The sequence below is a fragment of the Cervus canadensis genome, chromosome 9 (assembly GCF_019320065.1).
Source record: "Cervus canadensis isolate Bull #8, Minnesota chromosome 9, ASM1932006v1, whole genome shotgun sequence".
Taxonomy (NCBI): domain Eukaryota; kingdom Metazoa; phylum Chordata; class Mammalia; order Artiodactyla; family Cervidae; genus Cervus; species Cervus canadensis.
The window spans coordinates 34,436,453-34,453,677 of record NC_057394.1 but is presented as its reverse complement, the minus strand read 5'-3'; the positions used below and the strand labels follow the sequence as shown (position 1 = coordinate 34,453,677).

Genomic DNA, 17,225 nt, shown 5'->3' with positions numbered 1-17,225 from the left:
TAACTTTATATGTTTTCTTTCAAAAAGAACAACTTGTTCAAAAGTGTCTGTTTTAGTTTTGAAAGTTTCAGATTTTGAAATGTTTATGAACTTCAAAAAATTATTTTTACAGCTTTGAATTTTTAAATACATCCAAAATCATGATGGGATCTGTTCAAACCCAACATAGGCTGTGACTTGGTTTCTTCTGAGTATTCATTCTTAAGAGCGGTATTGACATGTGAAGAATCCAAATGGCTAGAAATACAATACAAAGCAGGGATAGTTCATGCTGTTTTGTTATCTGTGCAGAAATAAGCATTGAATGAATAGCCTTTGTACTGTCAGAAGTGTTGTACCAGCACTGGCAACTTTGTTGATTTTGGAAACCTACTGTTTTCTCATCTGTGCTTGGTGACTTTTTAAGTTCCAGTAATATTTGCTTGTTAATGAATCAGGCTTTGTTCAAGGCATTCCTGGCTATTGATTTTGCATAAGTCAATAGTTTTTATTGATAAACCATTAAGAACAGAGTATGGTATTCTGCTGGATTCAGCTTAAGACCAGAAAAGACATACTGCAATTAACAAGCTGGGACTGCTTAGCTTTCAATTCCTGGCTCTGCCACTTTGTGGCTGGGTAACTTTGGGAAAGGGCTTCCCAGGTGCCTTAGTGGTAAACAATCTGCCTACTGATGCAGGAGACACAGGAGACAAGGGTTCGATCCCTGGGTCAGGAAGATGCCCTGGAGGAGGAATTGGCAACCCACTCCTGTATTCTTGCCTGAAAAATCCCATGGACAGAGAAGCCTGGTGGGCTACAGTCCATGGGGTTGACTGAACGACTGAGTACACAACTTTGGGTAACTTGTTTGACTTCCTGTGCCTCAGTTTCCTCATTTATAAAACAAGACTAATTATAGAAAGTACTTCAAAGGGTGTTTGATGATTAAATGAGTTAGTACAAGTAAAGGGCTTAGAACATGTGGCATTTAGTAAGACCACTAGCTACTGTTAAGGTAAATATTTAAAGTTTCCTTTTAGTGGGCATGGTAGATGTGTGAGTGATTCATAAAAACAAAACAAAGTGACCACAGAGGAAATGATATTGACCAGGAGTTAGAGAGCTCTGTGCTATATCCTACTTCTGTGGTTGCTTTGATATGTCCTAGATTCTGTCTGATAAATGAATATCACAATACTTGCCCAATGCCTCACAGCTTGATAAGGAGAATCAAATGAAATAACATATACTTTCTACATGAAATCTTCCCAAAACTTTAGCCCAAATTAATTGTTCCTTCTCGGGCACTCCCTAGGCTTTCGACTTGTATTTTTATCATGACACATAACACACTAAATCTTACTCAATTGTTTATATGCTTCTTTCACCAACTCGATAAGGTCTTGGTGGTGGAGACACTGTCTTACTTTTAAAAGGTTATCTAGCATCGTGACTGGAACATAGTAGATACGTGATAAGTGTTTATTAAAAAGGAGTCTGACAAGGATACCTTGCCAAGTCAACAGAATTATTATCATTACTATTATCGTTATAGTAACTACTACTATATGGGACTTTACAGGGTATAATTACAGGGGTTGTTGGCGTGAATTCTAGTGGTAGAGTTGGGTGGGGTCTGAATGGAACAACCCATACAGAGAATCATTTACATAAATTCTGGCTTCATATATTTTTGTTTTCTCTCTGTGTTATTCCCTTACTCTAAAATCCACACATTAATGCAGCAAGCATATTTCTAGCTTTTAATTGGGTCAGATGTGAAATAATTATCATGGAGTCTGCAAAAAGCCTTCTAATCCTCCCATGCTGTTACCATATGACAAATGAGGCTTATAGAAGTAACCGATTAGGGTCTTGTCTAAATTTCAGCTAGAACTTGGGGATTTATTTATTTATTCACTGAGTCTTTAAAAAGACACTTCAGTGTGTTTTTGCTAAGTGCTAGACTTGCTAGGCACTGGACAAGGGTAGTGGGGATCCACATTATTCAAGACTATTTTGCATGGATAAACAGGAATCTCAATTAAGAGGGGAAAAAAAAAAAATCAAAGACTGTGGTCCCTCTAAATGAACTTGAAAATGGAGCTGGGGATCTTTAATCTTCAGCTGATTTTCTCAGGTGGCACAGTAGTAAAAGAATTCGCCTGTTAATGCAGGAGATGCAAGAGACACAGGTTCGATTCCTGGGTTGGGAAGATTCCCTGGAGGAGGGCATGGGAATCCACTCCAGTATTCTTGCCTGGAAAATTCCATGGACAGAGAAACCTGGCAGGCTACAGTCCACGAGGTCACAAAGAATTGGACATGATTGAGCACACAACCTTTAGTAACGTATCAGGTGATTTTCTCACCTTGTGGTATTTGGATTTATCAAGTTGAATGAATGTAGTGGTCATGTTAGGATATATCCATTGCACTGATGGAAAATCTGCATTTAAAACATAAAGGGCTTACTCTTAGTGGAATTTCACTCTAAGACAAAGGCATAAAGAGAACAGTGGCTGGGCCACTAGAAACCGTGCCAAGAATTGTTGTCGTTTTCAAGCCTGAATTGGGCAAGTAATCTAACTTTGTTAGCTTATCTGTGAAACTAGGATAATGGACTGTTCCTAGATTTACTTGGAGAATCAGATTTACAGACTCAGGAAGAAACTATGCTGTCTTTGCAATTTTGTGGCTGAATCAATTTGATGTCCATAGATACTATTACAGGTATATGTGAAAAATACAAATCAAAATAAGTCATTTTCTCTTTTGAATCTCACGAGAGTGACCCAGTGACCACAGTTCTGGAGTGTAAGGAATGGGGAGCACTGGTGAAATACCTGCTTCTTTATCTGATTTTGAATGTGCTATAGATGGATAATTCTCATCAATTTATGGTGTTTCAAATGTATCCTTAAAGTATAAAGTTTTTAATGAGATATGCGCCTTTATTTTCCATATCTTGTTTGTAAATCTCTGCAATCACCCCATGTATTTCATTTAAAACAAAAATATTTTAAAATTGAGAAGCTAGGCATGAAATTTCTTTCAACACACAGAGCTTACAAATTTGCATCAAAATAAAAAAATCAAGACTGCTTAATTGAAACCTTGACACCATCAACCTCTTTAATTATGTGTTAAAGAGACAGGCATCCTGGAGATAAGCAACTTAAAATCAGGGTGCACTTTGAGTGTTTCTGGTGTGTGTACATATGTAATCCCAAAAGGGAAAAAAAAAGAGGTGCTTTCATAGAAAAGTAAGAGATGATTTAAAATTTCTCTAGACCTCAATTTCTTCACACTTTAAAAACAGGAAGAGGGCAAATTTTCCTTTTTGGAAGAAGAATGCAGAATAGAAATTTAGGATGGGAACATTTCATCTCTTTGCGATGTCTGCATTTCACTAATTGCTACTTAGAAAACAGTTCTCCGGCTTGACTACTGATGGCTTGGATGTATTCTATACACCTTATTGAGTATATGGGGGAGGAGCGGGATTTTTTTTCTCTCCTTCTCCAGAGTATATAAATTTTGCAGAAAAATGACTCCTTTTCTTTATGTCTTAATTCTCACTGTCTTCGCTCTTTTGCGACTATTCCCAATTTCTTTTGCTAACGTGGAACCCAGCAGCTCTTTGTTCTCATTGTATCTGTTGTCTTCCTTTCTTTGTGTTGCAAGGATACTGCTCTCTGCATCTGCCACTGAGCATGCGGAAAATCCTTCCATAGATTCTTTACTTTAGGACTTTCAGTAGAATCACTCCACTTCTCCAGGTTTTAGTAATAACCAAAATATCTAGAAGCTAGACTGAAACTTGGAAAGGTGATGGGTGATACAGGTGGTTCCGGTGGTCTAGCAAGCTGGGACGCTTGGTAGGAAGACTCAGGGAACCTATTACACATATTTATCTGATTTACGGAAGATCTCACCAAGCAAGTGAAAGGGAGACCACCCTCCCTACACACAGAAGTTGGAGATATAAATGGGCAACAGACAAGACACAAGTGTTTCTGAGCAGGAAGACACAGAGCTGTATGTGTCATATAAACCAACAGATACAATATGGGAGCAGTTCCAGAGGGATGTGGTACATGAACACACAGACTGGTATGGAAGAGTCCCAGAGCTTCACCAGATAGTGTACCATCTGAAGATGAGAGCCAGTTGTACGGAAGTGTCTTATAATAAAGCCCTCAGATTTTTCTCCGTGTTAAACACCCCCAAATGCTACGTCAATATCAATGGAATGAAACTTAACTCAATTCTTCTGCTTAAGAACCCTCCCCCAACCCCGTTTAAAAGCAGATCTATCAATAATTTCCGGAAGACAGAAGAAAAGGCAGTTCGCAGGAGAGACAGGGGAACCGGGGTCAGAGTTCCTAGGTTTTCTGCTTTCCTTCCCCACCCCCACCCCAGCAAGTCTGACCTAAGAGCTTGTAAATTATTTAACAGATGGAACATCATTCAATTTTACTCATGTTTCTCCCACAATGATTTTTTGTCTGTTTTGTTCACTTGAATGCTTGGCCAACTCTTAGAACGGTATCTGGCGCAGAGTTAGGAGCTCAAAGATCTTTTGTTTAATGAATGTATGAAAATATACATGGTATAAAAATACTCTTTTTCGTGTTAAACATTGGTGGTAGTAGAACAGTTCAAATCGGCGACTTTAGAATAAGCTGAACACTTGGCTCCTTACCATCTGGTCACTCTCCCCCTCTTAGTGAGAGGGCGATTTTCTTTCTCCTGGACTCCGCTCTCTCACCACTGTTTTTGCACTACCAATTAGGGGTTAACAGCATCATCTCAAAGCCTTTCCGCTCCCCGTTTTTACTTTCTGGTACTCAACGTTCCCTGGCCTTTTGGATTTCTATTGGTTTAACCATCTAGTGGCTAGTAGATGCTGTCGTTCAGCACAAGCGCTCTTGCAAAAGAACAAACCTGCCTGCATTCGCTGGACCCCGCCAAGGCAGGCACCTGCAGCGCCTGCTTTTTTGGAACCCCGCCCCTGGCTCCCAAGTCGGCGCAGTTAGCTCCCCGGCCGCGGCTGGAGGAAGTGCCGGTGGCGGGAAAGTGCAGGCCGGGTCCAATCAGGCACCTGGGATTGGGTAGCGTGGGCGGGGGCGGGGGCCCAAGGACCCGGGCCCGCGCCCCGCCCCTCGCGAGCGCCTCGGGCCCCCACCTCAAAGGCTGGAGCTACACCCCGGCCCCGCCCACCCGCAGCCCGCGCCCCGCCCCGCCCGGGGGCCGCGGCTAAAACCCGGAGCCTCCACGGCGCCCAGGGGACTGGAGGGACGCTCTGAGCATGTGCAGAGCGGCTCGGCGGCGGCTGCCTCGGCTGGAGGCTGGGCCCGGGTGCTGATGCGAGTCGCCCGCTCGGCCTCCGCCTAGCGTGGTCTGCCGTCCGGGCCGGGGCGGTAGGGAAGGGGCCGTAGCAGCTCCCTGTGGCGCCAGGAGCCGGCGCTTCGGCACGCCCCCTCCCCCTCGCCGGGCGGCCGAGGCGCCCTCTGGGCCCACGATGATGGCGGAGCAGGTGAAATGCGCTTCGGCGGGGGGCGGCTCCGGAGCGGGCTCCGGGCAGGTGGTGAACACCGAGCTGGAGGTGAAGAAGCTGAAGGAGCTGGTGCGAATGTTGGAGAAGCAGAACGAGCAGCTGCGGAGCCAGACGGCCACCGCGTCCGCCGCCCCGCACCTGCTGCTCCTGTCGCCGCCGCCGCCGCCCGCCGCGCCGCCGCCGGCCGGGGCCTGTAGCCCCTTGGCCCCGCGGAGCCCTCCGGCCGCCGCCGCCGCCGCCTCGGGGGGCCTGGGGCTGGGGCTGGCCTTGGCCGCGGGGGGCGGCGGCGGCAGCGGCGGCTCCAGCCCCGCTTTCCCGGGGACCTACTGCCTGCCCAGCCCGGCGCCCTCCCTGCTCTGCAGCCTGGCGCAGCCCCCCGAGGCGCCCTTCGTCTACTTCAAGCCTGCGGCGGGCTTCTTCGGCGCGGGCGGCGGCGGCGGCGGCCCGGAGCCCGGGGGCGCGGGGACACCGCCGGGGGCCGCCGCCGCGCCCCCCTCGCCGCCCCCCACGCTGCTGGACGAGGTGGAGCCGCTGGACCTGGAGAGCTTGGCCGCCTGGCGGGACGAGGACGACTACACCTGGTATTGTCGAGCTCCGCTGCGACCCCCGGGGAGGGCGAGGGCTGGGCGCGGGAGACGAGGCGGGGGGGCGGACCATAGCCATCGGCCCTAGACGGGGTGACCTGGCTGGTGCTGAGCTGGGCGATGAGCAGAGGCTGTTGACCAATGTGGAAACCTATTTTCTCATAGCTCAGGCTGATCCATCAACAGGCTGACCCGTTGTCTGGGGATGAGCTGGTCCTTTTCATCTCCTTGTTTTGTCTTTGCTGATGATTGGGTACCAAGCTCCTCGTTAGCGTTAACTGCAAAATCCACAATGTCTTTTTGTCACTCAATCCTGCTTTTTTTTTTTTTCTTTTTTCTTTTCAGTCTTTTTGGGGATGGGTAGGGGTTGGCCTCTATCTGCGCTGTTAGTGTTCTGCCCTTCCTAACCAAGACTGGGCAGCATTGGCGTGCTGAGCATACCTCCTTGGTACCCTAAGCCACCTAGTGATGGCTCTCTGTCTTCATTCGCTGCATCTTTGATAGCTTCTCACTTAAGAGACTGACTTGCTTTTCGCAGTGTGCGGAACTCACTGGCTTTCCTATCAGTAATGGTGTCTTAAAAAAAAAAAAAAAAGCTTTTCAGGGAATGGTGTGAGCAGCTTGAAGGACTTACCTAGGACCCGAGGAACTCGCTTAAAAAAATAAATTGGTGATTGAAAAAAAGTGAGAGAGAAGCTGCTTTTGTTTTATTTTTTTTTTTAAGGAACTTCAAGTTATCGGAAAACTTGAGGCTGGCAGCCCTTATTCGGTTGAAATCTGTCAGCTCTATTTTCACAGATCAGTGAGTACCTGGGGGCGGTAGTGGTTGTAGTTCTGATTTCTTTATTTTTAATGGTGCTTGCTCATGGAGTAGTCACTTCATGCCTTTTGGTTGGTTCATGTTGTCCTCCGGCACTAGAGGCAGTGTGATGCGGTCAGATGAGTAGACCCTTCAGATCAGGTGGGAGTTAGGTTCAGGCGTGCTGAATGAACAGCTTTCACCTCTACTTAACAGTGGCATGAAGAATTATTGTAGTCCTTTTCTCTTTAATCTCAGGTCCTCTTCCTGTCTTCAAGCTGGGTTTTCCTCACTATCTTTGTGTTTCTATCCCATGATTGTCTCAGGAGGGAATGAGAGATGGAGAACCTTTTTGGTTCCTTTTTTTCGCACTCTTATGGTGAGAACTGTGACTGTTAAGTTCACTGATTGATTCTGAGAGTCAAAATACTTGGAGCTCTTTTTATAAATAGGCATAGTCATCCTCCTTTCGAGTCCTTTCAGGCAGCTGGGCAGGAGGCGCAGGTTGTAAATGTTGAAGCCACTCACTGCTTTCTGGAACTTTAAGCTATTCTTTAGAAGATATGCCTTCATTTTTGTAAAGTCCAGGCTGTATTGTAACCTCAAATTCAGCCTGAATATGCCCTCATGGTGGTTCTTAAGGTAGTTCCTAGTAACTGTAAGCCCTCTCGCCACTTTCAAATTATTTTAGATTGACTTAGTCCCCACTTGGCCTTTTCTGGAGATGTGTACTTAAATAATAGAAGGAAACTTACTGTATTTTGGATGGGGATCGATCCTGTGCTTTAAAACTATTAGCATTTTAAAACTTATTATGATACACTTACTATTTTACAAGTGTATTAGATTTACTAGCACATACATTGTGAATATAATTGTAATATTTTCTTTTATTAAGTGGATTTCAACTATATTTGGTTATTCTCCAACTGGTGCTAGTATTTTGATACCTAGGCTTTCCATTTGTAGTTAAATTTTTGTCAAAACAGCATTAAAGTGACTTAAAAAATCACCTACTTAGTGAGATTAGCCAGTTAGCACTTCAGATGATTTGAAGCAAATCTAACCAGGTTTGAGTTGTAGCACGATTTACTGATTTCACTCATCAAGTAGATAGGTGAATGAATAAATCAGTGCCTTGACACTTCACAGGTGTTTCTACAGACAAATGGCGCACCGTTTAGAGGATCTTCCACAGAACAAACCAGGGTTAGAATCCCAAGTGGAAAAACAGGGAGGGGTTGTTAATCTGAGTAGGATGGACTTAAATTTTTTTTTTTTAAAGTCACCTGATTTATAGAAAACTTCCTGTCGTAGCACTTTTATACATTGAGATTTTTGTGTTGCAGTACTTGCTTTATTGCTGAACAAGCAGTCAATGGGATTTACTTTTCAAAACTAAGCCCACTTGTTGATGCTTGAAAAGTTCTCTGATGTTCCTTCATCCCTGTAAACCTCCTGTCCCACCTTGGTGATGTCATTTGGCTTCCCTGGTATGTTTGCAGGAGAGCAGCTTCACTTCCCACCCCTATTTATAAGAAGCAATTGAAGTTGACAAAATATGTACTTGATTATTTTAAAAATATTTAAAAATTTTACATTTTCATGGTAAAAGACAAAACACAGAAGTGAATATAAAGTCACAAAGGTCTTCCCTTTTGTCCTTGATTTACTACTGTGACTGAGTTAGCCCTGTAACCTTCAAGATAATGATACAAATTAACATGCAGATGTGCGCATCAGTACTTTTACACTTAGCTTTCATTGGATGTATCTTGCCAATTTGTCCCCCTGTGCAACCAGTTGGATCATTTTTTTCCCCCAAACTTTAAACTTTTTATTTTGTATTGGATTATACACTTTTATTTTGTACTGTATTTTGTATTGTATTTTTTATTTTGTATTGGATTAACACTTTGTGGTAGTTTTAGGTATACAGTGAAGGGGTTCAGCCATACATACACATGGATCCTTTCTCCCCCAAACCCATTTCCTATCCAGGCTGACACATAACATTGAGTAGAGTTCTATGTCTTATACAACAGGTCCTTGTTGGTTATCCATTTTGAATATAGCAGTGTGCACATGACCTTCCCAAACTCCCTAACTATCCCTTTGCCCCGGCAATCATAAGTTGGTTTTCTAAGTCTATAAGTCTCTTCCTATTTTGTAGGTAAGTTCATTTGTATCTTTTCTTTTTAGATTCATTATTAAAGTAACACTGTTAAGGAATAAGTTACTGTTAATTTTTATTACCTACAATTTTTCACGCATATTTATCATGACTTCATCCTAATGGGTTAAACTAATTGATTATTTAGAATAGTACTTCCTGCTTAAATGTCATAGAGAAGAAAGTTCAGGAAAGAAGATTCACAAATGTAGGTTAATCATTGAACATTTTAGAAGTTCTTTTATGTAAGTCTACTTCTTCAAATAAAATCTTAGAATATAACTGTTCATCTTCTATTACAACCTAGGCAACATTTGGCTCAAGAGTTATGAGTAGAAAACAGTGAATAACGGAATAATATTTGCTTGGTGATAGTTTATTAATCAGTCAGATCTCATAGGCCTTTTTTTCCAAACAAGTTATTTAACCTAAAAGCATCTTCTGATTTAAAAAAAAAACTGGATGTAAGAATGATGTGTTCTGCTTTCTGTTTTGAAGAAAAGCTTTGAAACAAAACAATTGTCTTATTTCTTCAAATTCTTATTTTAGTTGAATTTTAAAGTGTTTAACTTTGCCTCAGAATAGTCTGGTTATTTTAGCACAGTTCTGCTAGAATTAAATGTGTGAAAATTAAGTTGATGCTGGTTTCAGAATCTTAATTCTTAAGTCCAGTTATTATAATCCTATAGTAAACTTTACATCCTGCACTACTGTTGATTGCATCATATTACGAACTTGGCAGCCTTAGCTCTCCAGGAGACCACAGACTAGAAAGTACAGGGGAGAAACTGATCATCAGTAGCAAATTAAAAGCTCAAAAGGACTAAAGTCCCAGTTGACGCATGGATGATTTGCTGGTCTGTACAGAAGAATGTTTTAAAGGGCTCTGTCCCAGTGTTACCAGGCTAAAAAGAACCAGGGTCCTTCTTAGGACCAGGAGAGGGAATCAGATGGGTATGAAGTGGCGATGGGCACAATAAGTCATTAAGTGCATGCTAGACCTTTCTCTGACCTATTTCAGTGTTAAGGGACTGAAGCTCCAAGGAGAAATTACTTACTTGAACTTCTTCAGTTATTTACTGAAAGAATTGACTAAAAATCAGATTATTTATGTGGATTCAAAAGTGTTTACACCATTGATTATTTTTTTCCTCCAGGCATGGTTGTGACCCATTAGTATGCTGTGAAGTCCATTTCATGGACTGACCTGTGTTATTTTTTAATGAAGTGCAATAGACTATAAAATCAGGATCAGAGTGCCTTGTATCTTATAATGCAAACATGGCTTGATTAAGCTTATTTCAGTTTTATGTGTATATGTCCTGCGTTGAAATAGTAAGTGCACTTGTGCATTATGGCTAAAGTTAGAATTTTCTAACTCCGATTTGTTCTGTTTTAAAGCAAAATGGATTTGGAAAAACAAGTAGAAGAGCAGAGTTCCCTGAGGATAGTGCAGCGCTGGGGCATCTCAGGACCTGCACACCTCAACGAGAAGACGAGTATATTCAGACAAAGCCAAGATTAAAACGTGCCAGCTGATATAAATTGTAACCATATAAGGAAGCATTTATTTTAGTGGAGTGGCGGTTAGCAGAGTATTGGGGTTTATGTAAAAGGGATGTGGCAGGGATTTTAACTTGCTCAGTTGGGAAGGACAGGAGAAAAGTCCGTAATGATACAAGGGTAAAATGGTGGTATATACAAATTACGGAAAACTTAGTGAATGAGATATTCATCCTCCTTGTGTAACCTCAAGACCCTGGACAGCTGGCTAAAATCATTGCCAGTTTTGCATCAAAGCTGTTGAACACCTTGTGCTATGCATATGGCACAGCTAAATTAGACCGCCTAAACTGGTTTTTTTTTTCATAATTGATTTTCAGTGAAAAGACCAGAGGGTACTTCACTTTCTGACAATGCTAATTGAAAATATGCAGTGTTTTCTCAGTGCAAGGGGAGTTGACTGAAGTCTGTGCTGACGTGTCTTTTTAAATGAATAACTTTGAATCCTGCAGGGAGACGTTGAAATAGAGTTTAGATCTAAATGTGGAGGGGGAGGGAGTGTCTGCTTTAGCACGCTTCAATAACTAAAATTTAGACTTGATGTATCCTTTTAAATAGTTTAGTGGGGGTAGGTCTCTGACCAGCTTAACCCTAGCAGGTGCTAGTGAATCTAAGCTGACTAAAGATTGATTGATTGTGTTAATCAGCTACCGTGTTTTACCTTTCCTTAATATAAAACTTCTAGTGATTGAAGCCTCTTAAAATGGCTTGTCTGAAAATTGACACATTTTCCTTTTCTGTGATTGGTCTGTGATATGCCTGTAATTGTTTTGCTGTAACATTTAGTTTTGATTATCTGTAAGAAGGTTGTTTTTAGAACCAAACATTGAGATTAGCCAAGACAATTTTTCTAGACATTTTGAAATACTTCATTTGAAGCATGGAGGGTTATTATGGTGGACTTTGAATTATTTCTTTTGGAAGGTTTGAAGAGAGGGGAAGGAAAATTAAAGTATGACATTTTAAATGATAGCTTTTCTAATATTTGTAGGATCCTCAAGGTTTAGACTAAGGCTTTTTAGAGATTACTGCCAGATTCTAACATACCATCAATGAAACAGTAGAAGGTGAAAGAGCAGTTGGTAGGAGATATGTTGTATTAACAGTGGCAAATTAGGATATTGTAAATATTGCTGGCATTATAATGATGAGGTGAACTTTATGACTTTTTAGAAGATAAGAGCCATTTACAAGAAATACAGGTTTTACCTTGCTTATGTAATTTTGAAGACATACTCAAGGAGTTTGTAACTACATGGTCTTCATAACTAATTGCCCTTTACCTCCTTTTAAATCCAGTTCTAGGCCTAGCCAGAGAAATAGTAGGCTCAAAACTATCCTGGGAACATTATTCAGAGGCTGACTTAAAAATGATCCTTTGTCTTCATGCCATATATTTTCATAGTGCTTCTAAAGTTCTTTCAAAGTAATACAATAAATACCATGTAAACAATACAAAAAACTCATGTACAGAAAGCAACAGTCCTCAGCTGTCTCCTACCCCTGAGTATTCAATATAGATTCTGCTGTATGCTCCTTTAGCAGTTTCTTTGTTCTTTATTTCTATAAGTCTTTATACTACATGATCTTAAAAAGCTATAGACTTGTAGAAAATAAAGACTAAGTTTTCTTCCCTTCATCCACCATATGTTCTTTCCTTTCTCATAATGGTTTTCATAGTTTTTTTCCTTAAATCATTAGTTATTACTGTTATTAGCTGAGCCCTGTTAATTGTATGTTACATTCATTTTCTCTAATCTCTTTGTTCTTCCCAAGAGTTAGTAACAGCCTTTCTTCTCTTGTCACTTTCTTTAATCCCTTGTTACTAATTGTTTCTCTAAAAATGCCCCTGGAGTCATAAAGTTTCTCAAGAAGGTGAAAAATATTTGATAATACCTTATATCTGTTTTTTTTTCCATTTATTGTTATTAGTTGGAGGCTAATTACTGTACAATATTGTAGTGGTTTTTGTCATACATTGACATGAATCCTTATATCTGTTCTTAAAAATTTACTTTGTGGTGCCATCCATTCTAGAACCCTTAATTCCATTGCTCCATCCTTCACTGTTGGCTCCTTAGACTAGAAGCACAGTGCTGTTGTCATTGGTAATTCCCTCTGTTTCTAGCTAGTATTGATCTCCTCTTTCATAAACCTTTGTCTCAGAATTTCATTTATTCTTGTGGGTGGGGTGCAGCCTCAGTAGCTTTCTGGGAAATAGGGCATGCATGAGAAGGACTTTGAAACCCTGTGTATTTGAAAATGTCTGTATTCTATTCTCATACAAGAGTCATAGTTGGGCTGGCTGTAAAAGTCTAAGCCAGTTATTTTCCCTCATGTTTAAGGGCCCTGTTCCATGGCTTCAGTTTTTATTGTTTTACAGCTGTTGAAGTGCGCTGTGATTTGGATAGTAAATTCTTTGTGACTTCTTTAGTTTTTTTCTTTATCCCTGGGGCTCTTAGGTGTCATTGTGTACCTTGGATGGGTCTGTCTGTCCATTTGTTGAACTGGGCGTTTGTGGGTGCCTTCAGTCTAGAACTTGATGGCCTGCCTTCAACTTTGGAAAATTTTCGGCCTTTAAAAAAACTTTCTTCACTTTCATGTGGTTGAGAACTTAAAATAGTCAGATGGGCCCTGCCTGGTACAATCATTTAATTTTCTTATCCCTCTCCTCCTGTTGTTAATCTTTGTGTTTTGCTCCTGGAAGACTTCTTCAACTTGATCTTTCAAGCTCACTTATTGAATATTTTGTTTCTTCTGTTAACAGTTTAATAGTTTCATTTGCCAAGAAAGAAGGAACGACTTCTTTGTAAATATCCTGGTTTTATCTTGTGAATACAACATTTTTTCCTCAGATGATGTCAGTTACAATTGTCTTGGACTTTTCATCTGTTACCTGCATTGTTTTTCTCTTCAGTTCTTTTTTCCCCTTCTAGTTTTAGTCTCATGATTTTACTTAAGAGGAATATTCCCTGTTTCTGATGTCTCTTGTTGTCTGTTCATACCCAAAGGTGGTATTGAGATTGATTTGTCGGGGCTCTGTGTGGGTGGGTCTCTTTGGCTGACTCTACTAGAGATGGGGGGTGGGTGTGGTCAGTTTAGGTTCCATTACCTCTGGGTCTTCTCTTGGGTTCACCTGTGCCTACACACATAAACTTTCTGTACTCCTGGGAGATGGAAGGCAGGCAGTTTTCGGAATGTAAAGGGGAAAAGGGGGCAAGTTAGCAAGAAGATTTCCAGTTAGTCCCTCTGGTTCAGTGAGGTGCTTCCTCTCTCTTTGAGCTAAGTTTGGTGTGCCTGAAGTCAGGGTTTCTCTGGGTCAGCCTTACCCACACAGTAAGCCTCTGGTCTGAGGTTGTGGAGGAGGAGTGGTGGGACTGTGAGTATGGAGTCAAGGAGGTGATCTGAGGTCCCAGTTCCTTAGGCAGACTTTCAAGTGAATTCTTTGCTTTCAGTTACAGGCTCACCTCCATATTCTGTGAAGGGCAGGATAGGGGTGAGACATAATAGCAGAAAGCACGCATGGACAATGGAAGATGAAAGAGAGAACTCCCTGTATGTGACCGTGGCAGAGTGGGTCCCAGGGCAGTCACAGATGCCTCTGGGACGTGAGTGCTGCTTTTCAGCATGCTGGAAGGCCATGTGGTCAAATGAGAGAACCAGATTACGTAGGCCTGAAGAGATTAAGGACGTCTTTCTAAGGGGATCCCCTGCAAGCGAAAAGCAAAACGCACTACCAAAAAAAAACCCCCCGACTGGTGGGAGTGTGTGAAGTCCCGAGGCAGGCTGGTTGGTGGAGGTCCCTAGCGGCAGGACGAAGGAGCAGTTGTCCCGGGAGATGCTGGAGGTGATGTGCAGAGCAGCGCTTCACGTGGGCCCTGAGAGGTTTGTCAACAAGCCAAGGCTCAGACAGCGCATGAACTTGTGTGTGTATTAAGCAGTGAGGAAATTTCATTAAAAGAAACTGAAATATGAGGAAGTTGCACGGTGACGAGTGTTGTGGTTCACGTCTGGGGGGCTGTGGCGCCTGCCTGATAGACGGCAGCTCCGGGCTCACCCGAGGACAGGAGGCAGTCGGCTGCTTATTGTCTTGTGACATTTTTAATAAAGATTCATTACTGGGTAAGTGAACTGTAAGGTGCATATATTTAAAGTGTATTATTTTGTATATATTGGCATATGTATAATCCATAAAACTATCACCACAATCAAGATACTGAATATATTCCAACCCTCCAGACTTCCTTGCGGCCCCTTGTATTTCCTTCTCTCCTGATCCTGACCACCTCCAACTCAGCCGCTGGTCTGTTTTCTGTCAGTCTAGGTTAGTTTGCATTTTCCCCACTTTTGTTGCAGTGAAACCACAGAGCATGTCCCTTTTTTGTTTGGTCTGGCTTCTTTAAATCAAGGTACGACAAGTCCCCTACATAAATGAGTTCTGAGAGTGCGTTTGTAAGGCCAGCAGCTAGCCTGGGTGCTCCACCAACACAATCAGCTATGTAGTACTGTGCTGTAATGGGTTTGTAATACTTTTAACACAAATAAAGTTAATACATAAAAAAGAAAACACTTTTAAGCTTTCAGGATAGTACCTTAAAGAGTACAGTAGTACAGTACAACAGCTCCACCATTGTTTTGCCTTGCTTCACTCTCTGTTATTGTCACTTTTGTTTCCATTGTTATTGCTTGTCACTTCTTAGTACACACTACATCGCTGCGGCTTTTACGCTTGCTTCCATATATCCTGGGTTTAAAGATACTGTCCTCTGTACAGTCCTACACAGTAAAGTACACAAAAGAGCCAATTAGAGAGGATGCATGCACGTTCACTGACAATATATGTCAGTCACGTGAACTATTATAACTTAATGTGATTAGTTAGACATGAACGCATGTTTGCATCTTTGAAAGTTTGTGAATTGAAGGTTCGGATGTGGGAGACTTTAATCATTTTGAAATTCATGTGTTGTTGCATGAATCACTAGTTCATTTCTTTTTATTGTGAGGGTTTTAGATAATAGGGACACAATAATGGTTTGTCTTGTCCGTTCATCTTTTCATGAACATTAAGGTTTTCAGTTTGGGACTCTTAAGAAGTCTTTGTGTGGACACACAGCATTTGTGTCTTTCTGGTAAATACTTTATGACTTTTGAGTGGCTGAATCAGAGAGTAGGTGTATGTTAATTTTTAAAGAAGCTGCCAGAATCTTTTCCAAAGTGGCTGGGCCATTTTATAGTTCCACTGGCAGTGTAGCAGAGTTTTGTTTGCACCAGATTGTCACCAGGGCTTGCTGTGGCTGGTCTTCTCCTTAGGCATTCTAATAGCTGTGTCTCACTGGGGCTCTCATTTTTCCCTAATGAGTAATGGTGAGCATCTTTTCAACATCTGTTTGCCATCCATAGATCTTTGGTGAAATGTCTTTAAGTCTTTTGTCAATTTTTTTTTTAACTGGGTTGCTTCTTGAGTTTGCAGAATTTCGTATATATTCCCCTTACAAGTTCTTTTTTATCAGATAAGTGATTTGTAAGTATTTTTTCCCAATCCATGGTTTGTGATTCATTCTCATCAGTCTCTTGCAAAGAGCAAAGAGACTTGTTAGTTTTGGTGAAGTCCAGCTTGTTTGTTTGTTTTTTTTTTCTAGATCATGCTTTCAATCTAAAAAATGTATCTAAGTAATACTTGAGAACCCAAAGACAGCAGGACTTTCGTCTATGGCTTCTTCTAAAAGTTTTACAGTTTAGGTTTCACATTTTTGTGATCTGTTTTGAGTTAACTTTGGATATTGTGTCAAGTATGGATCAGGGCTCACTTTTTGCATATATTTGTTCCAGCACAGTTTGTTCAAAACACTGCCTCTTGTTCATTAAATTGTCTTTGTAGTTTGTAAAAAATCAGTTTTCCATGTATTTGTATTTCTATTTATGGACCATCTATTTTTTCCATTGAACTATTTATCTTCATGCCATCCTATTGATAAATTGTCTTCATTACTGTAGTCTTGTAATAAGTCTTAGTTAGCAGCAGCTCTCCAAATTCATTGTTTTGGCTATTCTAGGATCTTTGCTCTTCTATATGAATTTTAGAATCAGCTTTTGCAAAAAGCCTGCTGAGATTTTGATTGGATTTTTGTTAAATGGATCACTTTAGGGATAAGTGACATCTTCACAATATATAGTTTTCTGACCCATGGACATGGCTTGTCTATATATATCTTTTAAAAAATTTCTCTCGGGATGATTGTAGTTTTCAAGGAAAAGGTCTTGGCATCTTTTGTCAGATTTATCCTTAGGCATCTTATGGTTTTTCCTATGCTATTGTGAATGGGAAGTGAAATCTCAAAAATACTGATTGTTACTAATTTTTTTTTTTTTGAGTTGCTCTTTTCTTTTGTACTTTGATCTGGTATCCTACAATTTTGCTGCTAAACTCACTTATTCTAGTATTTTTTTTTGTATATTCCGGGCTTCCCTGATAGCTCAGTTGGTAAAGAATCCACTTGCAATGCAGGAGACCCTGGTTCAACTCGTGGGGCAGGAGGATCCCTTGGAGAACGGATAGGC

At 41.3% G+C, this 17,225-nt stretch overlaps 1 protein-coding gene across 2 annotated transcripts in view; it reads left to right on the top strand.

Moving 5' to 3' along the window:
- Positions 1–5,278: 5,278 nt before the first annotated feature.
- SLAIN1 (SLAIN motif family member 1) overlaps positions 5,279–17,225 on the top strand; it is a 53,988-nt gene continuing 42,041 nt past the window's right edge. For both annotated transcript variants that reach the window (XM_043478169.1, XM_043478167.1), the window contains exon 1: positions 5,279–6,126. In XM_043478169.1, coding sequence (XP_043334104.1) covers positions 5,510–6,126 — 617 coding nt within the window. In that variant the 5' untranslated portion in view covers positions 5,279–5,509. The remainder of the gene's footprint in view (positions 6,127–17,225) is intronic.